Source organism: Cynocephalus volans, chromosome 1 (assembly GCF_027409185.1).
Source record: "Cynocephalus volans isolate mCynVol1 chromosome 1, mCynVol1.pri, whole genome shotgun sequence".
Taxonomy (NCBI): domain Eukaryota; kingdom Metazoa; phylum Chordata; class Mammalia; order Dermoptera; family Cynocephalidae; genus Cynocephalus; species Cynocephalus volans.
Window position 1 is genome coordinate 84,332,131 of NC_084460.1, and position 26,176 is coordinate 84,358,306.

General features: G+C 33.2%; 1 protein-coding gene across 4 annotated transcripts in view; it reads left to right on the forward strand.

Annotated features, from left to right (window-relative positions):
• The window catches only part of MLF1 (myeloid leukemia factor 1), a 33,200-nt gene that overhangs the window by 4,813 nt on the left and 2,211 nt on the right, over positions 1-26,176 (forward strand). For 2 of the 4 annotated variants that reach the window (XM_063098340.1, XM_063098325.1), the window contains exons 2-6: positions 10,275-10,316; positions 12,828-12,975; positions 21,196-21,279; positions 22,615-22,743; positions 24,414-24,573. In XM_063098340.1, coding sequence (XP_062954410.1) covers positions 10,275-10,316; positions 12,828-12,975; positions 21,196-21,279; positions 22,615-22,743; positions 24,414-24,573 — 563 coding nt within the window. Of the gene's footprint in view, positions 1-10,274; positions 10,317-12,827; positions 12,976-17,845; positions 17,888-21,195; positions 21,280-22,614; positions 22,744-24,413; positions 24,574-26,176 lie in introns of all 4 variants that reach the window. The other 2 variants (XM_063098334.1, XM_063098330.1) reach the window with 2 other exon arrangements.

The following is a 26,176-nucleotide window of genomic DNA, read 5'->3' on the forward strand; positions in this document are numbered from 1 at the left end:
TGAAAACTGTAGAAAGTTTGGTAAAGGAAAATGCAGTCCATTATTGTAGTGTCTTTTGTTTCTGTTTTCCATTTATGAAATTTTTTTTCCAAAATTGGAACAAAACTTTATGATTAAATATTGTGTTTTTCCTCAACATGTACCATGAGCATTTTCCTAATCTTTAGATATTCTTCAAGCATGACTTTAGAGTCTGTAACATTTTGCATTCTGTGGATGTACAAAGAATATTTTTACATAAATCTTTAAACACTTCAAATTATTACCTTATGTACATGAAATGACTAGTTTGTAGGGTCTGAACTTTTTAAAGCCTCATGATATTTCCAATTTGCTTTCTTAGAAAAATTAAACATTTATTTTCAAAAGAGGACAATATAAGTAAAAAAAAAAAGGGGGGGGAGTATTGGTAAAAAATATAAAAATATTAATTTCTCATTTGAGAAAAGAAACATTAGATTCATTTTTTAGAATGTTAAAACAGCTCTTTGCTACCACAAGAGTGTTTTTGGCTTTGAAAAAAGCACGTTCAAGCTTGAACAAGAAAAATCTTAGTTTTATCTCCAAGCAACTGCTGTTCTGGGTAGACACGAATTGAACTCAATAGAAGATCCAGCCAGATTTCTTCTGGTTTAGACAGGTGCAAAAGCCAGACTGTAGGCCCACTTTTGTCTTAACACTTTTTCTAATAGGCAGCTTTTTGTTCATGTCACTCAAAAAATAAGATATGCTGTACATATCAATATACTTACCCCTACTTAAATAAAGAAAAACCTGAGGAACATTTTAAGTGAGCCACATTTACCTGATGAATTTTTAGCCCAATTATAGTACAATGAGAAAAATAAATCCCACTAAGTTTAATGTTTCTATATGAAAGTAATAGCTATTTAATGCTCTTACACACAGAACAAATTCTTATATTCCCTGAAGTATTTTTCTTCATTGCCATCAAACCTCGTCATATACATAAAGGAAAAGTTGACTGGTTTTCCTAAGTAACTGCATAATAACAAGAACCAACATTTTAATTTCCATACTAGTAACCACCCTTTAAGTTCTAAATGTCCAGTGAGTATGGAGCACTAAGCAAAAGGACCTCCTTTTGAATTACCCATTTTAAAATATCAGATGATATAAAATTCTTTAACCCTGTGTAGTTTTATTTCTTTATTTTTATTATGAAACATTTAAACATATTACAAATGTATAACAAATACCTTGGAATAATCTGGGTTTTGAGATAAGAATTAGAAAGAAATGGTTTCTTAGAAAATACATTTATGAGTCTTGGAACTAGTTGAAACTCTGTTCCTTCAAATAAAAAGTAGGGAGAAACATACACCAACTTGTGATTCCTTAACTTTAAAATAACTTGATTTTTAGATCTTGATTTGGGAAATGATAAAACAACTTTCTGCCCGCTAGTGTGTTAAAACATGGGCTGCTCATTGTGTGCTATTGATGTATTTAATTTGTAAATTGTTACAACTTCCTTATAGTGCTAGTTGCGTATAATTCTGCTGCAATAGTGTCTCAAACTTTCAACAGGTGGAAAATCTAAGGATAGTAGTCTTTTAAATTTTCCATGCCACTCACTTCTATTAAGACAAAAGTGAAAATTAAAAATCATACGAAGAGGACCCTACATGTAGGGAGCTTAGAGGTCAACGCTCCATCCTAACAACAAGTTAAAAACTGAACAAACTGAAAAATCAACTCTTTTTATAGCCATCAGAGAAGTGAGGTCACAGGGCAAACTGCTGCCCCAACAATTAGAAACAGGAAGATACTGAGAATCACAGAAAGGCAGATACAGCGAATCACAATTTACCAGAGCAGAAACCCATGAACAGAAACCTCCTCAGGAATCAGTGCCAGGGTAGAAAAACCTGACTGTAACTGACAAGTTGCAGGAGGCTCAATGTGGACAAGCGTAAGAGTTAAAAACTCCAGGGGGACCCAGTCATGGGGGAGCCCCAACACTTTTGTAAGTTTTACCTACAGGAGCTCTACCAGATCCTCACAATGAGTATCAGAGAATGCTTCCAGTAGAGGGAAGGGGAAAGTAATCATTTTGAAATATACCAGAGAATTCTGTTTTTCTTAACAAGGCCTGTGGTTAGAAGAAACTTTTTTTACCAATGCCTAACTTGCTGGGGTTTTATCATAGCCTAAGGTACCTGAGGGAAGGGAAATACCCAACTCCAGTTTCATCAGCCATCCTCTCTTTCTCAGGGAGGACTAAGATGCATTGGTGAAAGCTAACAGTCCAGGGACATTGGTTCATTAAAAGATTGACCAAATCTTAAGACTATAAAATACCTTCCCTCTTCCTACACCTTATCACTACATTACTAAAGGCCTATCTATCAGAATTCCTTTTACACAGTATATCATGTATGACTTTTAACAAAAATTACCAGGCATGCTAAAAGGCAAAAAGTTAGTTTGAAGAAATTGAATAAGCATCTTAACCAAAGTCATATATAACAAGAATGTTGGAATTATCCGGCCAAGAATTTTATAAAACTGTGATTGTTACCAGCACCCAAGTACAGCCACTTTCTTCACCAGAAATAAAGGACTGAAGAGTCTGAGGTTGATGCAAGGTATGGAAACTTCTATTATCAGACCTGGGAGACAGGCTAAAAACTGTCTCAAAGGTTCAGGAGCCTCAGCAAGGGTTTTTAAAGGGAAGAGTGTAGGAAACAGAAGGGGGAGGTTATTCCCATCAGGAGGCTGCTACATGCAATCTTGCAGACTCCAGGCTTTTGTTATGGTCAGTCTTGTAACTCTTCAACTTGTTCTTGGGACATGGGCACTATCTAGCTCCCCACAAGCTGGATGCCTTCTTGTTCCCAGACAGCTGTGACTCCAAAGGAAGAATGGTTTGTTCCACACGTTACTGATTAGATCTTACTATCTTGCTTTTCCCAAGCACTAGGTTTGCAGTGTTTTCTCTTGCTATGTTCTAAGCCAAGATTACAAAAAGACTTCATCATAGCTAGCATTCTGATTAAAGCTGTATTCAACAAAATGGTTCTTCTAAGGCAAATTATCTATGACTATTTCCTGTAGTGGGTTCTTACATGTCTAATATGCAAAGGACTTTAATGGAAAAAGCAGACAACATTCAAGGACAGATGTAAGCAAAGAGATGGAAATTCTAAGAGAAAAATAAATGCTAGAGATCAAACTAACAGAAATGAAGAATGCCTTTGACGGGCTGATTAGTAGGCTGTCTACTGCTGAGGAAAGAATTTCCAAGCTTCAGGATATGACAATAGAAAATTCCAAAACTGAAAAGCAAAGAGAAAAAAGACAAAAAACCACAAAAAATAAAACCAAAAACAGAATACTAAGAACTGTGGGGCAATTACCAAAGGTGTAATATAGATATAATGGAAATAACAGAAGATGAAGAAAAGGAGAAAGGAACAGAAACAATTCAGCATTATCTGAAATGCTTGGGTCCAGAAGTGTTTTGGATTTTGGATTTTTTCAGACTTTGGCATATTTGCATATATATTTCAAAATTCCAAATGCTCCCGTGAGCATTTCCTTCAAGCATCATGTTGATACTCAAAAAGTTTTGGATTTTGGATTTTAGGAGTAGGTATAGTCAGGCTGTATTTGAAGCAATAATGACTGAGGGTTTCCCCAAATTAATGTCAGACACTAAACCACAGCTCCAGGAAGCTCAAAAGAATGCTAAGCAGGATAAATGCCAGAAAATTAAACCTAGGCATGTCACATTCGAACTTTAGAAAATCAGAGATAAAGAAAAAAATCTTGAAAGAGGCCATGCAAGCAAGAAGAGTATAGAGTGAAATATTTAAGGTGTTGATAGAAAAAAATACCAAGAATTCTGTACCCTGTGAAATTATCTTTCAAAAGTGAAGGAGAAATAAAGACTTTCTCGAAAAAAAATTGAATTGTTTGCCAGTAGACCTGTCTTGCAAGAAATGCTAAAAGAAGTTTCTCAGAGAAAAGGAAAATGATGCAGGTCAGAAACTCTGATCTATACAAAGAACATCAGAGGATAAGTGAAGATAAAATAAAAACTTTTATTTTTCTTATTCTTAATTAAGCTAACAGGTTTTTCAAAATAATAACAATGTATTTGATTATGTATGGTATATATATATATGCTTGTGTACAAGAGATATGAATGACAGTAATGATACAAGGGATAGGAGGCAGGAATTTGGAGAATTTCGTTATGATAAGGTACTTGTACTTACTACCTGTAAAGCAGTATAATGTTATTTGAAAACGTACTTAGATTAGTTGTAAACGTATATTGTAAACTCTAGGGAAACCACCCAAAGAAACTAAAATCCCACAAGAATTAATGGAAAAATAACCTTGCTTATGATTCTTTTATGCATTGTATATACAAGGGTACTTCAAAAGTTCATAGAAAGATCCTTGTCATCTTTTGAAGTACCCTTGTATATCTTTATCTGTCTGTTCCTTAGTATGTTATACTTCATTTTGAGTTGGAAAGGATGAAAAATGTAATATCTCAATAAACCTAATGCTCTTGTGTCTTTATTTTACTGTATTTCATAAATGAATTTTAGAACTACAGCAATTATCCTGTTAATACCCAAACATTTAACTTAAAGAGACTCTCTTCATTCTGAAAGACTCAATTACTAATTTGGTTGAAAATAGTGTAATTTCTGTTCTGCTGTTGAAATTTTTCATTCTATTGCACTAAGCACATCCTCCACCTGCCCACAATAAGGAACACTCTCCTTTTATGACTTTGCATAAGGTTTGTCAGTGAACGGGAAGGAGGGGAAAGTAATCAGAGCAGTGTCCCCAAGTGGATCAGTATGTAGAGGAAAGGAAAGTTATGACAAGAGAGTAAATGAAGAAGAATACTGTCATAATTTTTTTAAATGTAGATTATTAGTCAAACATCTGCTTTGTAAAGTAGTTATCAATCATTTAGACCAGCACCGGTCCTAATGGTGGAAATTTATCATGTTGGTTAGGTATGCATAGGACCTGCTATTTAAGTCATTTATAACTATATTTTTTCCTACTTAACAGTTTCCTTTAAAACAATTGATTGCACAAGAATAAACAATTCTATAGAACAAAACAGTCCAGAAACACTCTCATATACAGCCTCCCTATTAGATGTATTTAGAGAATATTCATCTTTTCTATTTTTTATTGTAATAGTTTGAAATGTTAATACCAGTTCTTCTGAGTACCAGACTAGATTTTTATTGCTGGAACTATTGAGACCTAGTTATTTTTGGTAAAGTTTCACTGCTGAGATGTTACATTTCTGAACTGCAAAGGAGTAGTCTAATTTACTTAACCACAGTAGTTTCTCACACACCCCCAAAAAAGAAAAAAAAAATCCTTTAGATAGGTTAAAAAAACAGTCTGCCTTTAAACCATTTGTGGTAGAATCAACTTAATCGTTTGAAACATTTTGTGTAACAAATTTCTACATTCAATTTTCAGAAGATTCAAATTATGTTCGAGTTTAATTAAGACAATAAGGCCTCAACTACACAGTGTTTTTGGAGTATCGTTTCTGCCTTAGCATATTTTTTAAATGGATGCCTAATTAATAACAGCTGAAAAGTATTAATTTATTGAAACAAAACTTACTAGTATCTTAACCATGACTGTCAGAACAGTATTTTAGTGGGAATTGCCAAGAGATAAGTTTTATTACTATTATGAAAGGAAAACAGATTCATACAGCCTTAACTGTAATTTTGCATTTGATTTAGAATCACAGAACTTCTCTTATTTCAATTTTCCATGTTTATATGAGTAATGAGACATTATAAAATGAAAAAGTCTTTTAAAAAATTAGTAATATCCAACATCTGGCAATTGATGCCTTATTATGTAATATAAAGTATCAAGATGCTTTACATCTTCAAAAGTGCATTTTTCAAATTTACATGCTTGTGGTAAAAATTTTAAAGGTACAGAAAAGTAGATGGTTAAAAGACTCCCTCATTTGAACAGTGTGAATATACTTAGCATTATTGAACTATATTCTTAAAATTGGTTAGAATGGAAAAAAGAAAAAGGAAAAAAAAGGCTCCTTCCTACCTCTGGCCCCTCTACCCTTCCAGAATATAACCACTGTAACCAGTTTGTAGCATAGTCTCTGTATTAGTCAGGTTCTCCAAAAGAAACAGAACCAATAGGAGATATATATGTATATCTCTCTATATGTGTGTGTGCACACGTATGTGTAGTAATATATATATTTATATAAAGAGATCATCAGGAATTGGCTTACACAATTATGGAGGCTGAGAAGTCCCACAGTCTGCCATCTATAAGCTGGAAACACAGGAAAGCTCGTGCTGTAATTCACTCTGAGTTTTCAAAGGCCTGAAAACCAGAGGAACCAATGGTGTAAATCCCAGTCAGAAGGCAGAAGACTGATGTCCCAGCACTGCAGTAAGGCAGAAGAAGGGGTGAATTCTCCCTTCATCTGCCCTTTGTTCTTTTCAGATCCTCAGTGAGTTGGATGGTGCCCACCAACGTTGGGGAGGGCAATCTACTGTACTGAGTCCACCAATTCCCATGCTAATTTAATCTGGAAACACCCTCACAAGCATACCCAGAGATAATGTTTAGCCTAATACCTGGGCACCTCACGACCCAGTCAATTTGACACACAAAATTAACCATCACAGTGTCTGAGGGATATATTCTAAGATATAAGCATATGTATTGAATTTTTTTATTCAGATGGAAGTATAGTATTTATCTTGCTAATCCTTCCGTATTCAATACATAAATAATTTGCCTTTCACTTTTAAAGGTGGCATAATATTCCATTTAAGTTCTTTTAAAGTGTTCTTTCCCTATCCTTTTTTTGGTTAATCCGTCAATCAGTCAAGAAACATCTATGGGCCCCATAATTTTGGACAGTGGAGTAAATAAGAGATGTGTTCCCTTTCCTCAAGAAGCTTTCAGTCTAGCAGAGAAGATATTAAATAATATTTTCTTTATGTTATTATATTTCCAATAGTTTTTGCTTTATGAAGAAAGCTAACACGAATAGCAAGATTTTAATTATTATTAACATGAATTGAAGAAAATGACCCCCATTGATTCCCAATAATGGTAATATATGCCTTCCCTAAAAACTCTGAGAGAAAGGGGAAAAAGTGGGGGAAAAAATAGCAAAGAATATTTGAAAGAAAAATGGTAAAATAATTGGAGTAGTCAATACTATACAGAAGTGCCAGAATAGGATTAAAGCTGACAAAACAGGAGTATACCTTCCCACTTACTTTGGTTTAGTTGTAGAAAACAAAATTTACTGTAGCAAGTTTAAGCAGGAAGTTCATAACAGGGCATTAAATAGCTATTCACTTTTTTTTTTTTTTTGGCTGGCCGGTACAGACCTTGAACCCAGGTGTTATTAGCACCAGCTCTAACCAACTGAGCGAACTGGCCAACCCTAACTTTTTTTTTTTTAATTTTGTAGTCATTTAATAGTCTCAGGAAGGAACTCAAAGGTCCCCTTGAATTGTAACAGAAAATAATAGTTACAAATCAGGCCATGAATGCAGAGAGAATGCTGCCATTGGGCTGGATACTGTACTTCTTCAGGAACCAATGCTTTCAGGATCCTTTTTGGTTCATTCTAATCCAGACTTGTGTTTGTTAATCTATTACTATCATAATCATCATTAATAGACATCCCATTCATCACGCTAGTGCCAGGGGAATCACAAGCTATATTTTACAACCTTTCAATCTTCTGGGACTATTTTATGCATACAGGGCAGGAACAGTTGGGTAGGTTTTCTCAAAACTTCTTAAATAAAGTTATTTTAGAAACATATCTGTGGTAGGCAGAATAATGGTTCCCCTAAAGATGTCCATGTGCTAATCCCTGGAACCTGTGAATATGTTATCTTATATGGCAAGGGGGAATTGTGTTTACAGATGGAATTAAGTTTGTTAATTAGCTGACCTTAAAATAAGATTAACCTGGATTATCCAGGAGGGTTCAATTTAATCACAAGGAAGGAGGCAGAAGAGTCAGAGAGATGTGAAGGTGCTATGCTGCTGGTTTTGAAGATGGAGGAAGGTGGCCGCAAGCCGGGAGCACAGGCCATAAGACTTTAGTAGCTAGAAAAAGTGAGGAAACATTCCCCACTACAGCATCCAGAAGGAATATAGCCCTGCCAACACCTTGATTTTTTAGCTCTCTGAGATCCATTTTGTACTTCTGACCTCCACTGTAAGACAATAAATTTGTGTTATTTTAAGTCATAAGTTGGTGGTACTTTTTTCTAGTAGTGATAAGAAACTAGTACGATTTCCTAATTTTATAATCCTAATTTAAAAATATATAAAAATCTTACTTCTCTGTTAGAATATAAATTCCTCTAGACCAGGAACTGTATCTTTATTCATGCATATTACCAAACTATGTGTATCACATGGTCTCCCCACCATTTCTTAGGAAAATCACAAATGATTCCTAAATAAAGGCTGTACTCACCTTGATGCTTGCTACATAGAGAAGCATCTCCATTGCAATCAATATCTGCATTTCTGAACTCCTTGGTGACTTGATTTTGGGGGTGGAGGAACCTCATATTTAAGCTAGAATTGGTTTTCTCTGGCCCAAGAGTTTTAATACATGGGACTTAGATCTTCTTATCAACAGTTCTATAGGCTTCTTGTGCCTCAGTTTCAGCTGCTCTACAGTAAGACCACCTGTATGTCAACTGAGGTTTGCTTATGCAGTAGCTGCTTATGTTTTAATTCAGACCATCCCAAACATAGTCTCAAAATTGGTGAAAATCTATAAAACTTTTTCTTATAATGCAAAAACAGACCTGCTATAGATTTGCATTAATTTTCCTCTGTCTTTAGTTGAAGCCAATAAAAATGATGACTTAGGATGAGGGCAGTTTTAAATGTGCTATGCTTGGGATGTAATGTATTAGTTACCCGTGGCTGTTGTCACTTAGCTTAAAACAACAAACATTATGTCATAATTTCTGTTAATTAGAAACCGGAAGTAGATTAGCTGGATAGTTCTAAGGGCCTCTCAAGAGGTTGCAATCAAAGTTGTTGGCTGAGTCTGGTCAGTTAGCTCAGCTGGTTAGAGCATGGCATTGTAATGCCAAGGTGAGGGGTTCAGTTCCCCATACTGGCCAGCCACCAAAAAACAAACAAAAAATCATAGGTCGAGGCTATGGACATCTCAAGTCTTGATTGGTGAGGAATCCACTTTGAAGTTAATTCATATGACTGTTGGCTGGTCTCAGAAATCCGCTTTTAAGGCTAATTGACATGGACCTACCCACAGGGTTGCCTCACACCATTTCAGTAGCTTCTCCTGCCATATGTGTGACAGAACACCTAAGACAGAAGTCATGGTCTTTTTAAAATGTAATTTTGGAAGTGACATTCCATCACTTCTGTTGTATTCTATTTATTACAAACAAGTCAGGAAATCCAGCCCATGTTCAAGGGGATGAGATTACATAATGGCATGAATACCAGGGAGTGGGATCATTGGGGGCCATCTTAGTAGCTGTCTACCACAAGTATAAATTAGTGAGTTTATTAATTTACCAGAGAATATATAATCACGTTTATAATATTTCTAACTGAAATTGTTCATTAGTATCAGACATTTTGCAATATGCCACAAATAAATCTTCCATATTAGATGATATGAAACAAAAATGGAAGTCTTTTAACTTTCCACTTCTAACAGATTAACTTTCCACTTCTAACAGATTGTCCACTTCTAACTTACTATTCCAATTCTTCCTTTTGCTTTTTAAAATTCTATTTATTCCTCATCTAAAAATAATCTAAGGCAGTTTTTAGAGATATATAAAATATTAGAATTAGTTTTTAAAAAGATGAAAGACAGAAAATTAAGTCAGAAATAAAACTGCTTTGCAAGGTCATAGTCTGGTGAAAGTTGAAGACTGAACAAGATTCATGGCTTTGTGGCTGATAGAGGTTGGATGTGTTGTCTCTGCCAAAACTCGTGTGGAAATCTGATCCCCAATGTGACAGTGTTCAGAGCTGTTTGAGTCATGGGGGCAGATCCCTCATGAATGGATTAATGCCCTCCCTGGGGAAGGGGGACCTGCGTGAGATCTCACTCTATTAGTTCCTGTGAGAGCTGGTTGTTTAAAAGAACCTGGTACCTCCCCTCTCTCTCACTTCCTCTCGCCATGTGATCTGCTCGTACCTGCCTACTGCCTGCCGTTTTCTGCTGTGAGTAGAAGCAGCCTGAGGCCCGCACCAGATGCAGTTGTCCCAGAACTGTAAGCCAAATAAACCCCTGTTCTTTATAAATTACCCAGTCTTAGGTATTCTGTTACAGCAAAACAAAATGGACTAATACAGTGGCTGAATAAGTTGATGTTAAGAAAATGAAAAGGCAAGTCTAAGGCTGGGAAAAAAATACAAAACATATATTATCTGATAAAAACCTTGTATCCAGAATGTGTATAAAGAATTCTTATAACTCAAAAAAAAAAAAGGCAACCTGGTTTTTAAAAATAGGGAAAATATTTGAACACTTTATCAAAGAAGATATATGAATAACAAATAATACAAAGTAAAACCACAATGAGGTATTATTATACCAAGACTGGGATGGCTAAAATTAAAAAGGTTGACAATACAAAGTTTCACCAAGAATGTAGTACAATTGGAACTTTTGGTTCACAGGTTTTACAAAGTTAACATACTCTTAACATACAACCCAGCAGTCCTACTCCAAGGTGTTTACTCAAGAGAAATGAAACTGTGTATACACAAAGACTAGTACATGAATGTTCATAGCATCTTTATTTATAATAGCCAAAAACTAGAAACAGTTTTGTAATTATATTGTGATATATACATACAATAGACTTAGCAATAAAACAGAATGAACTACTGATAAATGAAAAAACATGCACGAATCACAGAAGCATTATGCTAAGTGAAAGAAGCTAGAGACAAAAGATGACATACTATATAATTTCATTGTATGAAATTCTGGAAAAGGCAAAACCATAGCGACAGCCTATTAGTGGTAACTAGGATTAGGAGGAGCTAATTATCTGCAAAGGGGCAAGAGGGAACTTTTGGGGATGATGGAAGTATTCTGTATCTTAATTGTGGTAGTTATGACTGTATACATTTTTCAGAATTCATCAAACTGTTCAATTAAAGTGGGTAAATTTCATTGTGTTTAAATTATACCTAAATAAAGCTTGATCAAAACAAAGAACTTTTCCACACACGCAAACACAAATCCAGTTAAGCAGTTTGCTAATCTTAAAATAATTACACTTGGAGCAATTGTGTTTTGTTTTTAACCTCCAAGGTAATATATGAATAATCTGAGCTCCCTTGGAATAGGCTTATGTATACAAATACTACAGAATTCAGAGGAAAAGCTCTTTCTGCCTGGGATTACTGTTGGAAGACAAATTTTGAGCTTCCTCATAAAGAGATCAGAGGATTGGAATTGGATTAGAAGGGGGAAGGGTGACCCAAGGGATATATAACCAAGGTAGAGAAGTCTGAAAGGAGGTCACGCTTTTGGGGAAATAAGGAATTGACTAGTGGATCAGTGACTTTCCAGCTGAAACAAAGTTAGGAAAACCATTGTGATAAGATGTTAAAAATTTTAGATTCTTGAATAGAACTTGCTATGAAAGGGTTAACATCAGATTAAGGGCATTGACACTTATAGAGCACATAGAATGGAACCTAAAACATGATCATTGCTATATGTGTTTTTTTTAATCAAATACAGTTCTCTTTTTTTTCTATGAGAGGTATTTAATGATAGAATAATAGGGAGTGGCATCCATGCATGAGTTAGGACAAGAAGGTAAGGGAAATTAATATTTATTCAACATATTATATGGGTCAGATACTGTGCTTTGTGCTTGACAACAGGGATATGCAATATTATCCTTATTTTACAACTGTGGAAACAGGCTCGGGAAGAGAGAGGTTTTGGTTTTAATTAATTCAAGTACCACAAACACAGAAGGGGCAGTGTTCCTCAAAGGTTGGTGAGCACCTACTTGAGTTAAAATCACCAGAGATTTATGTCCACCAATCACAACCAGAACTGGTAAATTTGATTGGGATGTTGAGGGTGGGGGCGGTGGTGGTGCACAGGAATCCACACTGCTAACCAGCTCACTAGTTGGTTGGTAATCTCCAAAAACTTTGAGAAGCACTATGTTAGGATTTAGCAGATACTTTTGCTGTGTTGTGATTTCTAGTATTTAGAGTTCCTAGAAACATGTTAGCCTCGTAGAGGTTATCTGTAGCTTTGTCTTTGTCTATTAAAATGTGTTATATCTTTACAGTGTTCATAACATACCCATAGTTCTCAATGCTCATATTTTATAAATGAGTTAAAAAATAAGTAAGCCAGATTTCTTTATTAGTTCTCACTAGAATTTATTTGACTGGTCAAAGTGGCCTCTACCTGGCAGGAATATTTTTCAGATTCATTTTGCCATTTCCCTTAGCTTAAGCTACCTGAGATGTGTTACTTTGTGTTTACCATTTTTATACAGTACAGGATAAATAAAGGAGTATTTTTATTATTATACATAATTTATAGTGGATAACATATAGAATAGATTTTCATAAAAGTGTATTTATAAGTAATGGGCATTTATGAGATAATTCTGTTCACCTAAATTTTCTTTTGTCTCTTTAACAAGCATACTAGCCCAAAATAATTATCATATTTAGCTACCTACTTATTATTTAAATGCCAATATTTAATCTTACTTGATTATTTGTATTTTCAACAGTGATTCTTTTCTTGCACACCAAGAAAGTGTGAGACAGATGATGAGAAGTTTTTCTGAACCTTTTGGAGGAGACTTGCTCAGTATCTCTGATGGTCGAAGGAGACCTCATAATCATACAAGACATGATAATGGTGAAAATTCCTTGACTGTAAGTTCTTTATTTTAAAGACAATTAGTAGAACCTCCTGTAAGAACTTGAAGAAAAATATTACAGAAGTATATGTCTATGATGATAGGATGTGACTAATACTTGTGTTATAGAAATAACTATTATATAAAAGGGGGGACTTGTTGGAAATTGGACGATGAAGTGTTAGCTGTACAGAATTCCACTGTGCTACCAAAATTCTTAGGACCATTATAAGCCAAACTTAAACCATATTTTTCATATATATTTTTAAATATATTTTTCATATATATATTTTATATATATGACTATATATATTCATATATTTATAGAGAATTTTTCATATGTATTTTTATATATATGACTATATATTCATGTATATTTTATATATTTATATATATATATATATATATATACACACTCATATGTATATTTTATATATATATAGAATGACCAGAACAGATAAGGAAATATCCTTCCTGTCTCATACACTATTTTTAATACTTTTTCAAATAGTAGTGAAATCAATAGTATAATACTTTGTCTTCATAGGACCAGGAAACACTAATCTGCATGGCTACCTTGGACCTTCAAAGCTTACATTAATCTTTAACTGTATTTCAAGAACCTTGCACATCTGCAGTATATTTTCATAAGTCTGTCTGAGAGCAAAGCTGGAAGGTTACATACTTAAAAAAAAGAAAGGAAAAAAAAAACTCAGGATATTTATACATCTCAACCATTTTCTTTTTTACCTCTTTTTATTTGTTTCTTTTTCAGCCTCAGAAATGGCAGTTCTAGAGTAACAAATCCACAGGGATTTCTATAAAGATGAATCTCCACAATTAAAATGTAGATATTGGGAACTCAGTAAACATTGCTAAGAAGTTTGATGAATAAAATTCATTTCCCACTTAAAATGAAAGTAATCTTCACATTGGTTTTCACATGTTATTCCTAAGCAGCATATGCACATTCCAATTAGTTTTCTTTTAATTAGAGAACAGTGGATCATTATATATATTTTTTTTACTTTTAGTGCTAATCAGTTTGCATAAAAGTTTAAAATTAATATCAGGAAAAATTGTCAAAAGGGCAGAAAAATCAATTATGATATTCTGAAATTTTGTCTTTCATGGGAGCATTATAATATTTTGTATATCTACTATAACCATAGCAAGGAAAGAGTATGATGATATATAGCTCTTTATATTTATGCACATAAATGAGCTCTTCACAGTTTTTATGGAAGAAGCAAGAAGTTGTAATTTTATTCCCTTGTAAGCATAGAAATGAGAGACCTGTTTATAATTCAGCTGAAAATGTTTTATTAAAAATGTCTGTACACATCACCTATAACTCTCTGGTCATCCACTGAAAGCAAAAGTAAATATTTCTTTCCTGGACACTTGTGCTTTTTAAAAAAATTTTTTTATTATTAGCGTATTCATTATTACAAATTTTAATTTTTCTTTATGCCCTTTACCCAACCTATCACTCCCCAAACCTCCTTCCTCCCTCCCCGAACCTCCTTCCTCCCTCTCTCCCCTAGTGTCCTTAGGTTTGTTCTCTCCTTCTGAAAGTTCGACATATTGTTGTGGTTCTTTCTTCCTTCCTCCCTCCCTCCCTCCCAGTTATGAGTGAGAACATGCGGTATTTCTCCTTCAGCACTTGTGCTTAAAACACTGAATATTTAACAAGCACTGGAATAAGAAATATATAACCAAATAAAGAGATAAATTTCTATGAAACTGTAGTTTGTAAAGTAAATAATTTAGAACTATTTGCATTTTATCATGCTTTGTATTATATTTGCCTTGCCAACGTAGCTTTAAATCAAGTGTTGGGAGAAAAGAAGAAAACACATAGCTGAAGTAATATGGTTGCATAAATGTGATGATTAATAGGAAAAGTCAAGTAGGAAAGCAATTCTTAATATAAAGGAAGACCAAGAACAACATCTGAGAGAAAAACTAAAATAGCTGCTACCTTCTCATAATCGGGTTGCCATAACAAAATAACTTAGACTGGGTAGCTTATAAACAACAGAAATTTATTTCTTATAGTTCTGGAAGCTGGGAAGTCCAAGATCAAGGTGCTGACAGATTTGCTGTCTCTTTCATACATGGCACCTTCTTGTTGTGTCCTCACATGGTGGAAATGGCAAGCAAGCTCCTTCAGGCCTCTTTTATAAAACACTAATTCCATTCATGAGGGCTGCGCCCTCATGACCTAATCACCTCATAACTGTCCCACCTCTTAATACTATTGCATTAGGGATTATGTTGCAAAATATAAATTTGGGGGGGACACTAACATTAGCTAGTTTATGATGGCATAGATTAGCTTTTGTCTAAGATTATGAATCATTTGTTACTGTAGTCTGAAGTCTGTAGACTAGCATTATCCAATAGAACTTTCTGGAAAATGGAAATGTTCTAAATATGCACTGTCCAGTATGGTAGCCACTGGCTGTATATGTCTATTGAGCCCTTGAAATGTACCTAGTGCTACTGATGAACTAAATTTTAAATTTTTAAAATTTTAATTATTTTAAATTTAATTTTAAGTAGCCACGTGTGGCTAGTGGATACATTAATGAACAGCATGATGATAGGCATTCAAATGGATTCCAAAGCATTTAGCTTTTTTGTAATGAATGGTAAGTAAAGATCATTGATCGCCTATATACAAACCTATCGTCTTATTCCCATTTAGTAATCTCTTAGATCTTCCAAGGAAAAACTGCAATATTCATGTACCTATTAAAGTAAATGGTAGTTTTTACTATATCAGATTTAGACTAACCCATTTCATAAAAGCTTGAACATAAGTCTCATAGCTCTTTTTATTATTATTATTTTATTTGTTTTGTTTTATTTGGTGCCAAAACCCGGAAATGAGTCTCGTAGCCTTTTCAATAGTAATCCTTAGTAGTAGTTACTTGCTTTTCATACCTAAAATCAAGTAGTATACATTTTTCTTTATTACATTGCATCAACTATCTTAGAAAGCTAATACCAATACATTTGTTTTGAATTGTTCAAACTATGAAAACTTTTTGCTAAATAAGAGCACTGAGCATTGTTCTAGGGCAGTTGAAAGGCAGTAGTAATTTTTAAAATACAGGAATTTCATCCTGTTACAGTGTGTTTTCAAAGAACTATTCAGCCTCTTTTTTTAGCCAAAACTCATTTTTTCCCTGTACATTTATATCAGGGAGATATGGCTCTCCTTTTTTTCTCAAGGGTGTGATTTATTTGACAAACTTATGTCTAAATATGAAGGACTTATGTAATAGGAAAAGTAAATTAATTAACAGAAAACAAAACTAAATTAATTAAAAGAAGACAAAAACAAACAAGCAGCAACAACATAAGACCTCTATCCCAACCTAACTTTTCTGTCAGTGTTTTATAACTACATATGAATGTGGGCACAAAAATTATAAATTGACTACAGAAAATGGAAAAGGCTGGTGCTGCTATGTTTGAAAAGAGTAGAACCATGAAAACAATAGGCTTTTTGAGCATGATAACTGTCCAAGTCTATTTGAATTTTTAATAAAAATTTATATAGCTTTTCTGTATTTTTGTAAAGTAATATTTTAAAATGAGTGTTTTGATTAAGCAGTGAGCCATTATGCTTATGTTTTTAAGCATAGTAGGTGAAAATCTGTATTTCATATGGATACCTTGATAATTTTTTTCTTTATTTTTGGCCAATTTCCGGACAGTTGTCATGTTTATCAGCTATACTATGAGGGAAAACAGAGACTCTTACTAAAAGTAGAAGCATCAACTATGCTTATGTTTGTATTAATAGCATTTTCTTTTATTCGTAGTTTCTTTATGGGGATATTTTTAAGCCAGTTGTCCATTTTGTAAGGGTTAGTTTTGTTTAAAACTAGATAATTTAATCTGTAAATTCAACTAAGGACATTATAACTCAAGATATAACAGTTAGACTGAGTGATGGTGCCAAAGTCAATCTAAAAATCTGTTCTTCCTTTCAGTAAAAAGACTAATGTTCTAGATATATATTATAAGTATGTATCATCTGATACCATTTAATATAAAATTTTTAATGATAAAACATTATACTAAAAAGTTATCTATAATGATTCATAATTATAGATGATAATATCAAAACATTATCAGTGAATGATAAAATTTAATATATACCTTTTACTCAGAAATTCAAATTTTATTTTCAACATTTGAACCTTCCAAGTAGTGAAAGTTTTAAATTTTTATACATCTAAAAATTTGTTTTTATTAATCTGTACCTGTTGAGGAATACAATTTGTGAACTATCAATTTTGATTATTTCATCAATTATACTTAACATTGTTTTACCTGTCAAAGACTCTAAATATTTTTAAATCTATGTATATGATCCTTGCTGTTCTATATTAATTTCTCATTCCATAAAAAATAGAAGTAGAAGTTATTAAATTTTTACCCAATATCTCTACTAATCTTTTGGAATTTTATTAATGTAGGTAGCTGATCTTTTAAAAATATGGAATAGTTGAGTAAAGGAAAGATGATTTAATCTTATTCGTTGTACCTTTTGTTTTAATTAACTTTGATATAAATTTGCATTTCCCTTGAGAAATGTTTATCTTAATCTATAGCAAATGCTTTTTCTTTTAACTTCCTTTAATAAGTACTAGAGTAGTCATATTTTCAAGTGATACATGGTCTCTTTATTTGCCTGTCAGGCTCTACAATGAATAATAAGCAGATAATTTAAAAAATATATGTTGAGTTATTTTTGATTAAAAGTTTCTATTATTTTGATAGTGCTTAGCTATGTGGTTATATAGTGCATTATTTTCTTTTTCAATAAACGTCATAACCAAATTAATTAAATATTACTTTTCTAGGCAACAAGTTCTCTTGTGCCTTTTGGCAGTTTTGGTGGTATGGTTCGTATCATGAGACACAAACCATTTTAGCAGTATTTTCTGACATTTTTTTTCCCATTAACTCAAGCAGACTGAATTGGCATGTAGACTCACTAACTTTCATAATGACTTTTTAGTATTTGTACTGAAAACCTCTGTTTCATGTATTAAATTTGTCTTAGAGTATTTAAGCGTGTGTTTTCTTAAGTAGGTCACATAAACATATGTAAAATCAGTCTTCAAAAATAAAAGTATATTTTAATAGATGAATACTTGCTTGATCTACAAAAGGGGTCCCACATAGTTGTGTTTCAAAGTTGGGACTTCCATATGCTTATAATGCATTTCCAAAAGGTAAAAAAGCACCAAACCATAGATCAATAAGCACAACATTTGGAAAAGCTTAGATTGGCTGCTTTCCTCTAAGACTTTGTTACCAACTTGTCCATGCTGCTTTTCCTTGCCCATACTCAACGTGTGGCTACTCTGCAACTGGCATTTCTACCACCCCTGTTTCTTTGAGTTTTGGACTGTATCTATGATACTAGTTTCCAACACCATTTGCCTCCCTGAAGTTTTACATATAGCATTTATCCTTCCTGACCAGAGTTTGCAGTGAGACAGATGACAAAAAAAAAAGGAAAAGAAAGGAAAACCAGAGTTATCAGTAACATGATCAGGAAGTTCATCATGCTGTGAGAGCACAAATAGAAAAGAGTACTTACCCCAGACCTTTTGAGGTGGGATGGGGAGTGGAGGGAGAGAAAATTTTCTGAACTTTAACCATTAGTAGGAGTTAGCCATGAAAAGCTGGGAGAGGAAAGGAAGAGTGTTCAACACAGAGGAAACAGCATGTGCAAAGACCTAGACGAGATCGGGCGCGTTCAGGGTGGTATGGCCGTAGATGCAAAGACCTAGAGACTAGAGAGCTCAAAGATGTTTAGGACCACTTGGCCCTAGAATAGGAATTGGACAGTAGATATAGATGAGGATGAGAAGAGGTAATTAGAGACTTGCTTAGGCCATAGGAAGGAGTGTGGACATTATCCTTAAGGTAATTTCAGATATTCACAATACTCAACAAATACAGATAATCTTCTGGTGCCTGATTTGACAATGAATTTAGAAGAGGGCAGAACACACCCAAACATCTGATCTTTTCCTTCTCCTCCTCTGCTTCTTCTTGGGACTAATCCCTCCATCTCTCATAAATTCTCTCTCTCATAACAGGCCCTGATTCTCAACCCAGTGCTGAAACAAAATATTCCTAATATTCCTGAATTGTGTTGAGTCTCTGAAATGCAGATTAATTCTACTTCAGTCTTTTGTATACCCAAAGATATATCAGTATCTCCTAAATATGCCTTTGTTGTTCCCTATCATATTAAAAGCAGGTTTTCCCATCTATTTTCCATTGTCACTAGCAGTAAAAAACCAATAGAAAGCCTCTGATAATTCTTTTTTTTAAATTTTTTTTTCATTGTACATTTTTATGGGGTACACTTTGTTGTTTCAATACATGTATTTATTGTAGAGTTATCCAGTTAGAATAGTTAGCATATCTATCACCTAAACATTTATCATTTCTTTGTGGTTATAACATGCAATACCCTCTCTTTTAGCTTTCTTGAAATATACAAAATAATATTAGTTATTGTCATCCTAAAGCACCAGAACTTATTCTTCCTATCCAACTGTAAGTTTGTAATTTTGTAACTTTGTACCAGTCTACCAACCTTTCCCCATTCCTCCTCCCTCTTCCCTTTCCCTGCCTCAGGTAGCTACTTTTCTACTCTCTGTTTCTATTTTTTCCCTTTTAAATTTATTTTTCTTAATTGGCCCATGATAATTGTATATATTTATAGAGTACAATATGATATTTGGGTACATTCATACTGTGTGCAATGATCATATCAGAGTGCTTACTATATTCATCACCTCAAACATTTGTTACCTCTTTGTGTCAGGAACATTCAACATCATCTCTATTATCTATTCAAAGATATACTGTTCTTTGTTGTTGACTGTAGTCTCCCTATATTGCTATAGTACACTATATCGCATTCATCCTCTCTCTACAATTTTATATCTGCTGACCACCCTCTCTCCATTTTCTTCTTCCCCTCACCGGTCTCTAGTAATCACTATTCTAACTCTCCACTTTTGTGAGACCTTTGATAACTCTTTATTGAGGCCAAGGTAGGCACACAGCAAATGAATCTCCAAGAGGATTGAAATACCAGCACTGAATCACAGTGCCTTACAAGATTAAGAAGACTTGTCCTGCATGAGCAGAGGAGTTTTCTTGAACCAAGCAACTCCCTGTTTTATAATAGTAGACAGTGCACTGGGTAAAACATTAGAATGTGTGCTTTACTTTTATTTTCTTGTGAGTGTTCCAGTGATAAAACCTAAAATCAATAGATTTTTCTAAACAGGAGTTCTCAACCTATGCAGTACTGACTTTTTAGGGTAGATAATTCTTTGTTCTGGGGGGCTGTCCTATGCATTGTAGGATGTTTGGCAGCATCCTTGATCTGTATCTGCTAGCTGCTAGTCACATACATTCCTCAATTGTGACATCCCAAAATGAGTATGGTTATTGCCAAATGTACTCTTGGGGTCAAAAATCACTCTTGGTTGAGAAACCACTGTTCTGGAGGAATTCATAACTATTTTTCTGAAGGAGCATACCTCATGCTTCAAGGGTATGGCCCACTGATACTTGAATAGGCAGCAAAATGAAAGCCTATTAGTAGAGTGTGTTGAACTCTTATCACCTAGACTCTACTATGATGAGAGGGCTAGATACTCGAGGGCAGCTTCTACCAACCACGTGGTTCTGGTGGAAGTGACATAGGCATCTTATACCCAAGTTTTATTTATTTGCATGGTGTGGGATATTCAGATGGAAGAAGGAAAAATTTAAAGACTATCCTATACTTGATCTGTTCCAGCCCAAGATACTTCACTCAGTATTTATTATCAACCAAATTATGTTTTGAGAAAGCCGATGAATGCTGTGTGTTTCCGTATTAAATGCATATGCATGTATTTATGTGTGTATATATACACCTGTGTATTTATAGTACTATATAGTTACCTAATCATTTATTTGTTAGCTGTTTGGGATTTTGTGTGTGCTTCAATTTTTGTTTTAACAAATCACTTTCATCGTATAGTCCTTAAATTATCTTTGCCTGGTTGCTTACCGCATGAGAACCCACTAAATCAATAAGGGGAAAATTTTTTCAGCTGTTTTGGAAAGATTGATTTGCTTTTTTTGTGTTGTATTTGTAGTTAATAACATACTTCCTAATATCCTGTAGCATACAGATGTCAGCCCTTTTCAGGCAATGGATCGAATGATGTTAAATATGCGAAACAGTATGCAGGAATTACAAAGAAACTTTGTAAGTACTAAAAATAAAGTGATTGTTTTCAGTGATTGGTAGTTTATATTATAGTGGCTTTCAAACATTTTTTAACCACAGTCCATAGTGATTAAAAAATATATCTTACACGATCAACCCAATGTACAATACTTGTGTTCTTTATAAATATACCTGAAACAAAAGTTTTGTGAAAAAATGATCATATTGTTTACAGTGTGTTCTATTTTGTATTTCATGTTTTAAAAATCCTGGTCACAACCTACAAGTTTGAAAACTAACATTAATTAACTTTCAAAATTAAAAATTCAACCACAAAAACATTTGTTCTGCTGAAAGTCACTATTGTAAATGAACATTTTATATGAATTTGCATACAGTCATGCATTGCTTAATGATGGGGATGAGTTCTGAGAAATGTGTCTTTAGGAAATATTGTGTGAACATCATAGAGTGTACCTAATCAAACCTAGATGGTATAGCCTATTACACACCTAGGCTGTATGGTATATAACTTACGGCTCCTGTGTGAGTAATGTGTTGTGCTGACGTGTTGATGGCTACTACATCACTAAGCAATAGAAATTTTTCAGTTCTATTATAATCTTATGGGACCACCGTCTGTTGTTGACCAGAATGTCATTTGTGGCACATGACTGTATCTTTATTATCTATAACCTATCTACTTAAAAGGATTTGTAACATTTAAGAAATTATGTTTTAATGTTAAAAAAATTCTGAAAACAAATTTCAGGAATGATTTTTAGGTACCGGATTAGATCCATATAGTCCACATACTTATAAATTAGTGCTAATATTCTTCTTTTCTACTCATAATATTAACATCAAAAACAATAAGTTGATTTGATCTGAAGAAGAAAGACCCATCTCATCCTGGTCATCCAGTTTGGATTGTATGGATCATTTCAGAATTTCCAGATCCTGTTTCCTAATAATGATTAATAATTTTAGAAAGCAATCTGGTACCCACAAGAGGTATGAAACTTCTTGGTGTATGGCTAATTGGCTCAGTGTTGGCAAGATTGCACACAAGGGTCAACCACTGACTACAGAAGGATCACAGGTTTCAGAGCATAGCATCTTTATTTAAATCCAAGCCACAAGGATCTCTGAATGAATCACTTGTTATCATTCTTTACAGGGAGAGTGGGAATTGGTACTTAAAGTGGAAAGATGTTAGGACCTCCCTAGGGGTGCTATTTGGATATACCATATTGGTAGCATGGTATCCTTAGTAGAACTTTTATAGCTAATGTTGTTACCTATTTGAACCCTCTAGCATTAATTCTCTGTATTTGACTAGACTCTGAATTTACAATTTCTGTTTACCTCTAGGGTCAACTTTCAATGGATCCAGATGGACATTCATTTTGTTCCTCTTCAGTTATGACTTATTCCAAAGTAGGGGATGAACCACCAAAGGTTTTTCAGGCCTCAACTCAAACCCGTAGGGCTCCAGGAGGAGTAAGTATTTTCTAAGCATTCTTAAAGCCTAAGTTGTGGGACAATAGATTGCCTGTTATTAAAATTGGCTGTTGTCACTTAGAAAACCATTAAAGCTCAACTGTATTTACATGGCATTTTTTTTGTCTCCCCATGAGGACGCCTTTTTTCATGTAAATATCTATTGATCTATGTTAACTTTATATATTGACAAGGTAAACAGACACTAAAAGAAACTTTGGTTTATGAAATAAGTATCTACTTTTAGTTTATATTTGGAGTAATGAATTTTTAACTTGTAAAATATTTCAAGTGTATTGAAGGATATAGCGAATGAATACCCATATTCCTGCCACCCAGCTTAGTCAAATCATAACATTTTTCTTTATTTGTTTCAAGTTGTCTCTTGTTTTGTTTTCTTTTTAAGCAAAATGTCACAGATGCAGTTAAAGCTTCCAATGCACTTCTCTGAGGTCCCTTTTCTCTTTCTCCTTCTTCAAAGATAACCATTTTCCAAAATCTGGAGTTAATCATTCTCATGTGTGTTTTTACAATTTTATTACTTATATATGGATCATAAAAATATAATGGATTACTTTTGCAGATTTCTAAACTTGATTTAAATGGTATCATATTGCATGTGTCCTCAACAGCTGGCCTTCTTTATTATAACTTCTTTGTAGTATCCAAAATATGAATAAACCACAATTTTTAATCCATTTTTCTATTGAAAGATATTTAGGTATCTAAATAATTTTTATAATTTTTCACTAATTCATCCTTATGAAAGTATTACAGGTTTCAGGGCATAGCATATTTATTTAAATTATGTCTCGTGCGAAGGATCTAGAAATGGTATTATTACTAGGTTGTAGGGTGTGAATACTTTCATCTTTACCTAGAAATTACCAAGTTTACCTCACACTGATTGAAACTGTTGGCTTCCACAAACTGTGGTATGGGAGTTCCCATTTCTCCACTTCCTTGTTAGTACCTATAGTAAAATTTTAGGTTTGCCAGTCTAATGAGTGTGAGGTAGTTCAATTTTTAGTTCTTACATATAGAGATGAATCTTTTAATTATGCTCTTGCCATATTTTGGCTAATTCATCTCAGACATTTTAATTTTAAATTGCTGAAAGTGACAAAGTCTTAAACACAAACAGAATATAATTGTAGATGTCGCACAACAAATCATGTTAATATTTGCCTATCATAAAGATTTGGTCATCATAAATATTCTAATAACACTTCCATAGATTCGATAGGTGGGAACCATGAGATTCAAGCCTGTCAACATGACTGGTGGATAATTAGTTGCCTTTACTTGCAGGAGTTCCAGCATGAACTTCAATCTATTATTTTGTCAAAGATAGTGTCGAAGGCATTGAGTTTTTTTAATACTTAAGTTTTTCTTTGTTTTAATATTTGATTACAATCTGGAAAAAGACTGAATCAAATTGGTTCTATTTATTGTAGAAATTTTCATTTTAAATCGTTCAGGAAATAGCAAAGACCTATTTGTTACCACAATTTTGCTGCATGATGATACTGGAACTCAGTACCCATTATTTTTAGAGCTGTAGATCTATGGCCTTACCTCAATAGGTAAATAGGCCCTGAGAAATTTATAACTAAATCCATTATATACATATCTAAATAATAACTAAATAATTTTATTTATTTTTACAGATAAAGGAAACCAGGAGAGCAATGAGAGATTCTGACAGTGGAGTAGAAAAAATGGCTGTTGGTCACCATATCCGTGACCGAGCTCATGTCATTAAAAAGTCAAAGAACAAGAAAACTGGAGATGAAGAGGTTGATCAAGAGTTCATAAATATGAATGAAAGTAAGTTATCACAAAAAATAGTGTTTGTTGTTGTAATGTTAAAATAGCATCTATACTTGCAGAACTTGATTAATATTTTTTGTAGAAACATTTATAAGGTAGATTATGAATTATATGTGTAGGCAATACCTTGTCAAAGTAATAACATCATAGTTCATCATTTCATAATACATCTTTTTTTTACAGTGATTTTTGGCAATTTGGAGTGTCATTTATTTGTTTTGTTTAATGTTTAGAAAATGGAATCTTTTGAATTGTTATATAGTAGTATAATCATAAGCAAAATGAGTTTTTAAATTTTTTTTCTGATTATCAAAGAAGTACATTTGAAAAGTATAAAGAAAATAAAAATCATTTACAATCCCAACCCAAACTAACTACTATTAATAATGTTTTAGTGTATTTCTTCCTAATAATTTTATGTATATATAAACACACATACTTTTTTCAAATTAGTATTTTACTATCTGTATAGTTTATATCATGCATATTTTAACTCACCAGTATAATTGTAAACAGTCACCTATGATGTTATTTTTCAAAAACATTCTAAGTGGTTAACTAAAAGTTGTGAATAGGCCCTAGTTTATTTAAACCATTCTGTATTGTATTGGGCACTGAGGCTATATAGATAAGATTTTAATTTCTGGTTAGATAATAATCATACATATATAGATATACTTATATATCTATCTCAAGTAAATTTTTCCATTTTCCAAATTTTATTTTTCAATATATTTAAGCCTTTCCAGTGCCCAAAGCCTTCTCATTATAGTTTTTAAAATATTAAAATGTATTAACAAATTTAATCAATAAATTTAATTAAATTTTATTAATTTTATTTTAATCAATACTAATTAATAATTAAACTTTTGTATTTTAATTAAATTTTATGTATTAATTTTATTAATTTAGTAATGAAATTATATTAAAATCCATCTCCTGTTTTCAGAAAGTATTTTGGATAATGTTTTATGATAATAAAAGTTTTAAATTATTATATTGTTTTAGAAAAAGAAATTCTGTCAAGTATGAAGTTTGGTAAAATTATTCTTGTGCAATAAGATGGAAACCATGATATCTTGACCTTTTCTAAATTGTAACCTTTGTAATTCTATCATATTTAAATTTATACTGAGTACTTCACAATAATTAACATGTCAAATAAAAATTAATTGAAGGAACACATGATTATAAAGGCAATCTGAAAGAACAAGTACTATCACGTACCTATTGTTTTTATGGAAGTTAAATTACCTTCTTCATGACAACATAAACTGACAGTCAAGTTGAGTAATCCGACTTAGGAAATTGACAACAGGAGCTTGTAGGGTGTCAAGTTGCATAGGAAGATGGTAAGGTAAATATAAGTGCTAGTCACAGAAGGAGTGTCCAAGTTTATAGGAACAGCATGGTAACTGCAAGATGACCCAGGAAAAAAGACTATAAGTCAGTGTAATTGGGTCAACCAGTCCTTTCGATAAAATAATATGATATCTGGGCAGATGAGTGAAAAAAACGGATTATCAATAACCAGATCATCAGTACGAATAGGAGATGAACAAACAGGAAAGGAAATATTACCCTAGTCAAAGACCTTTAT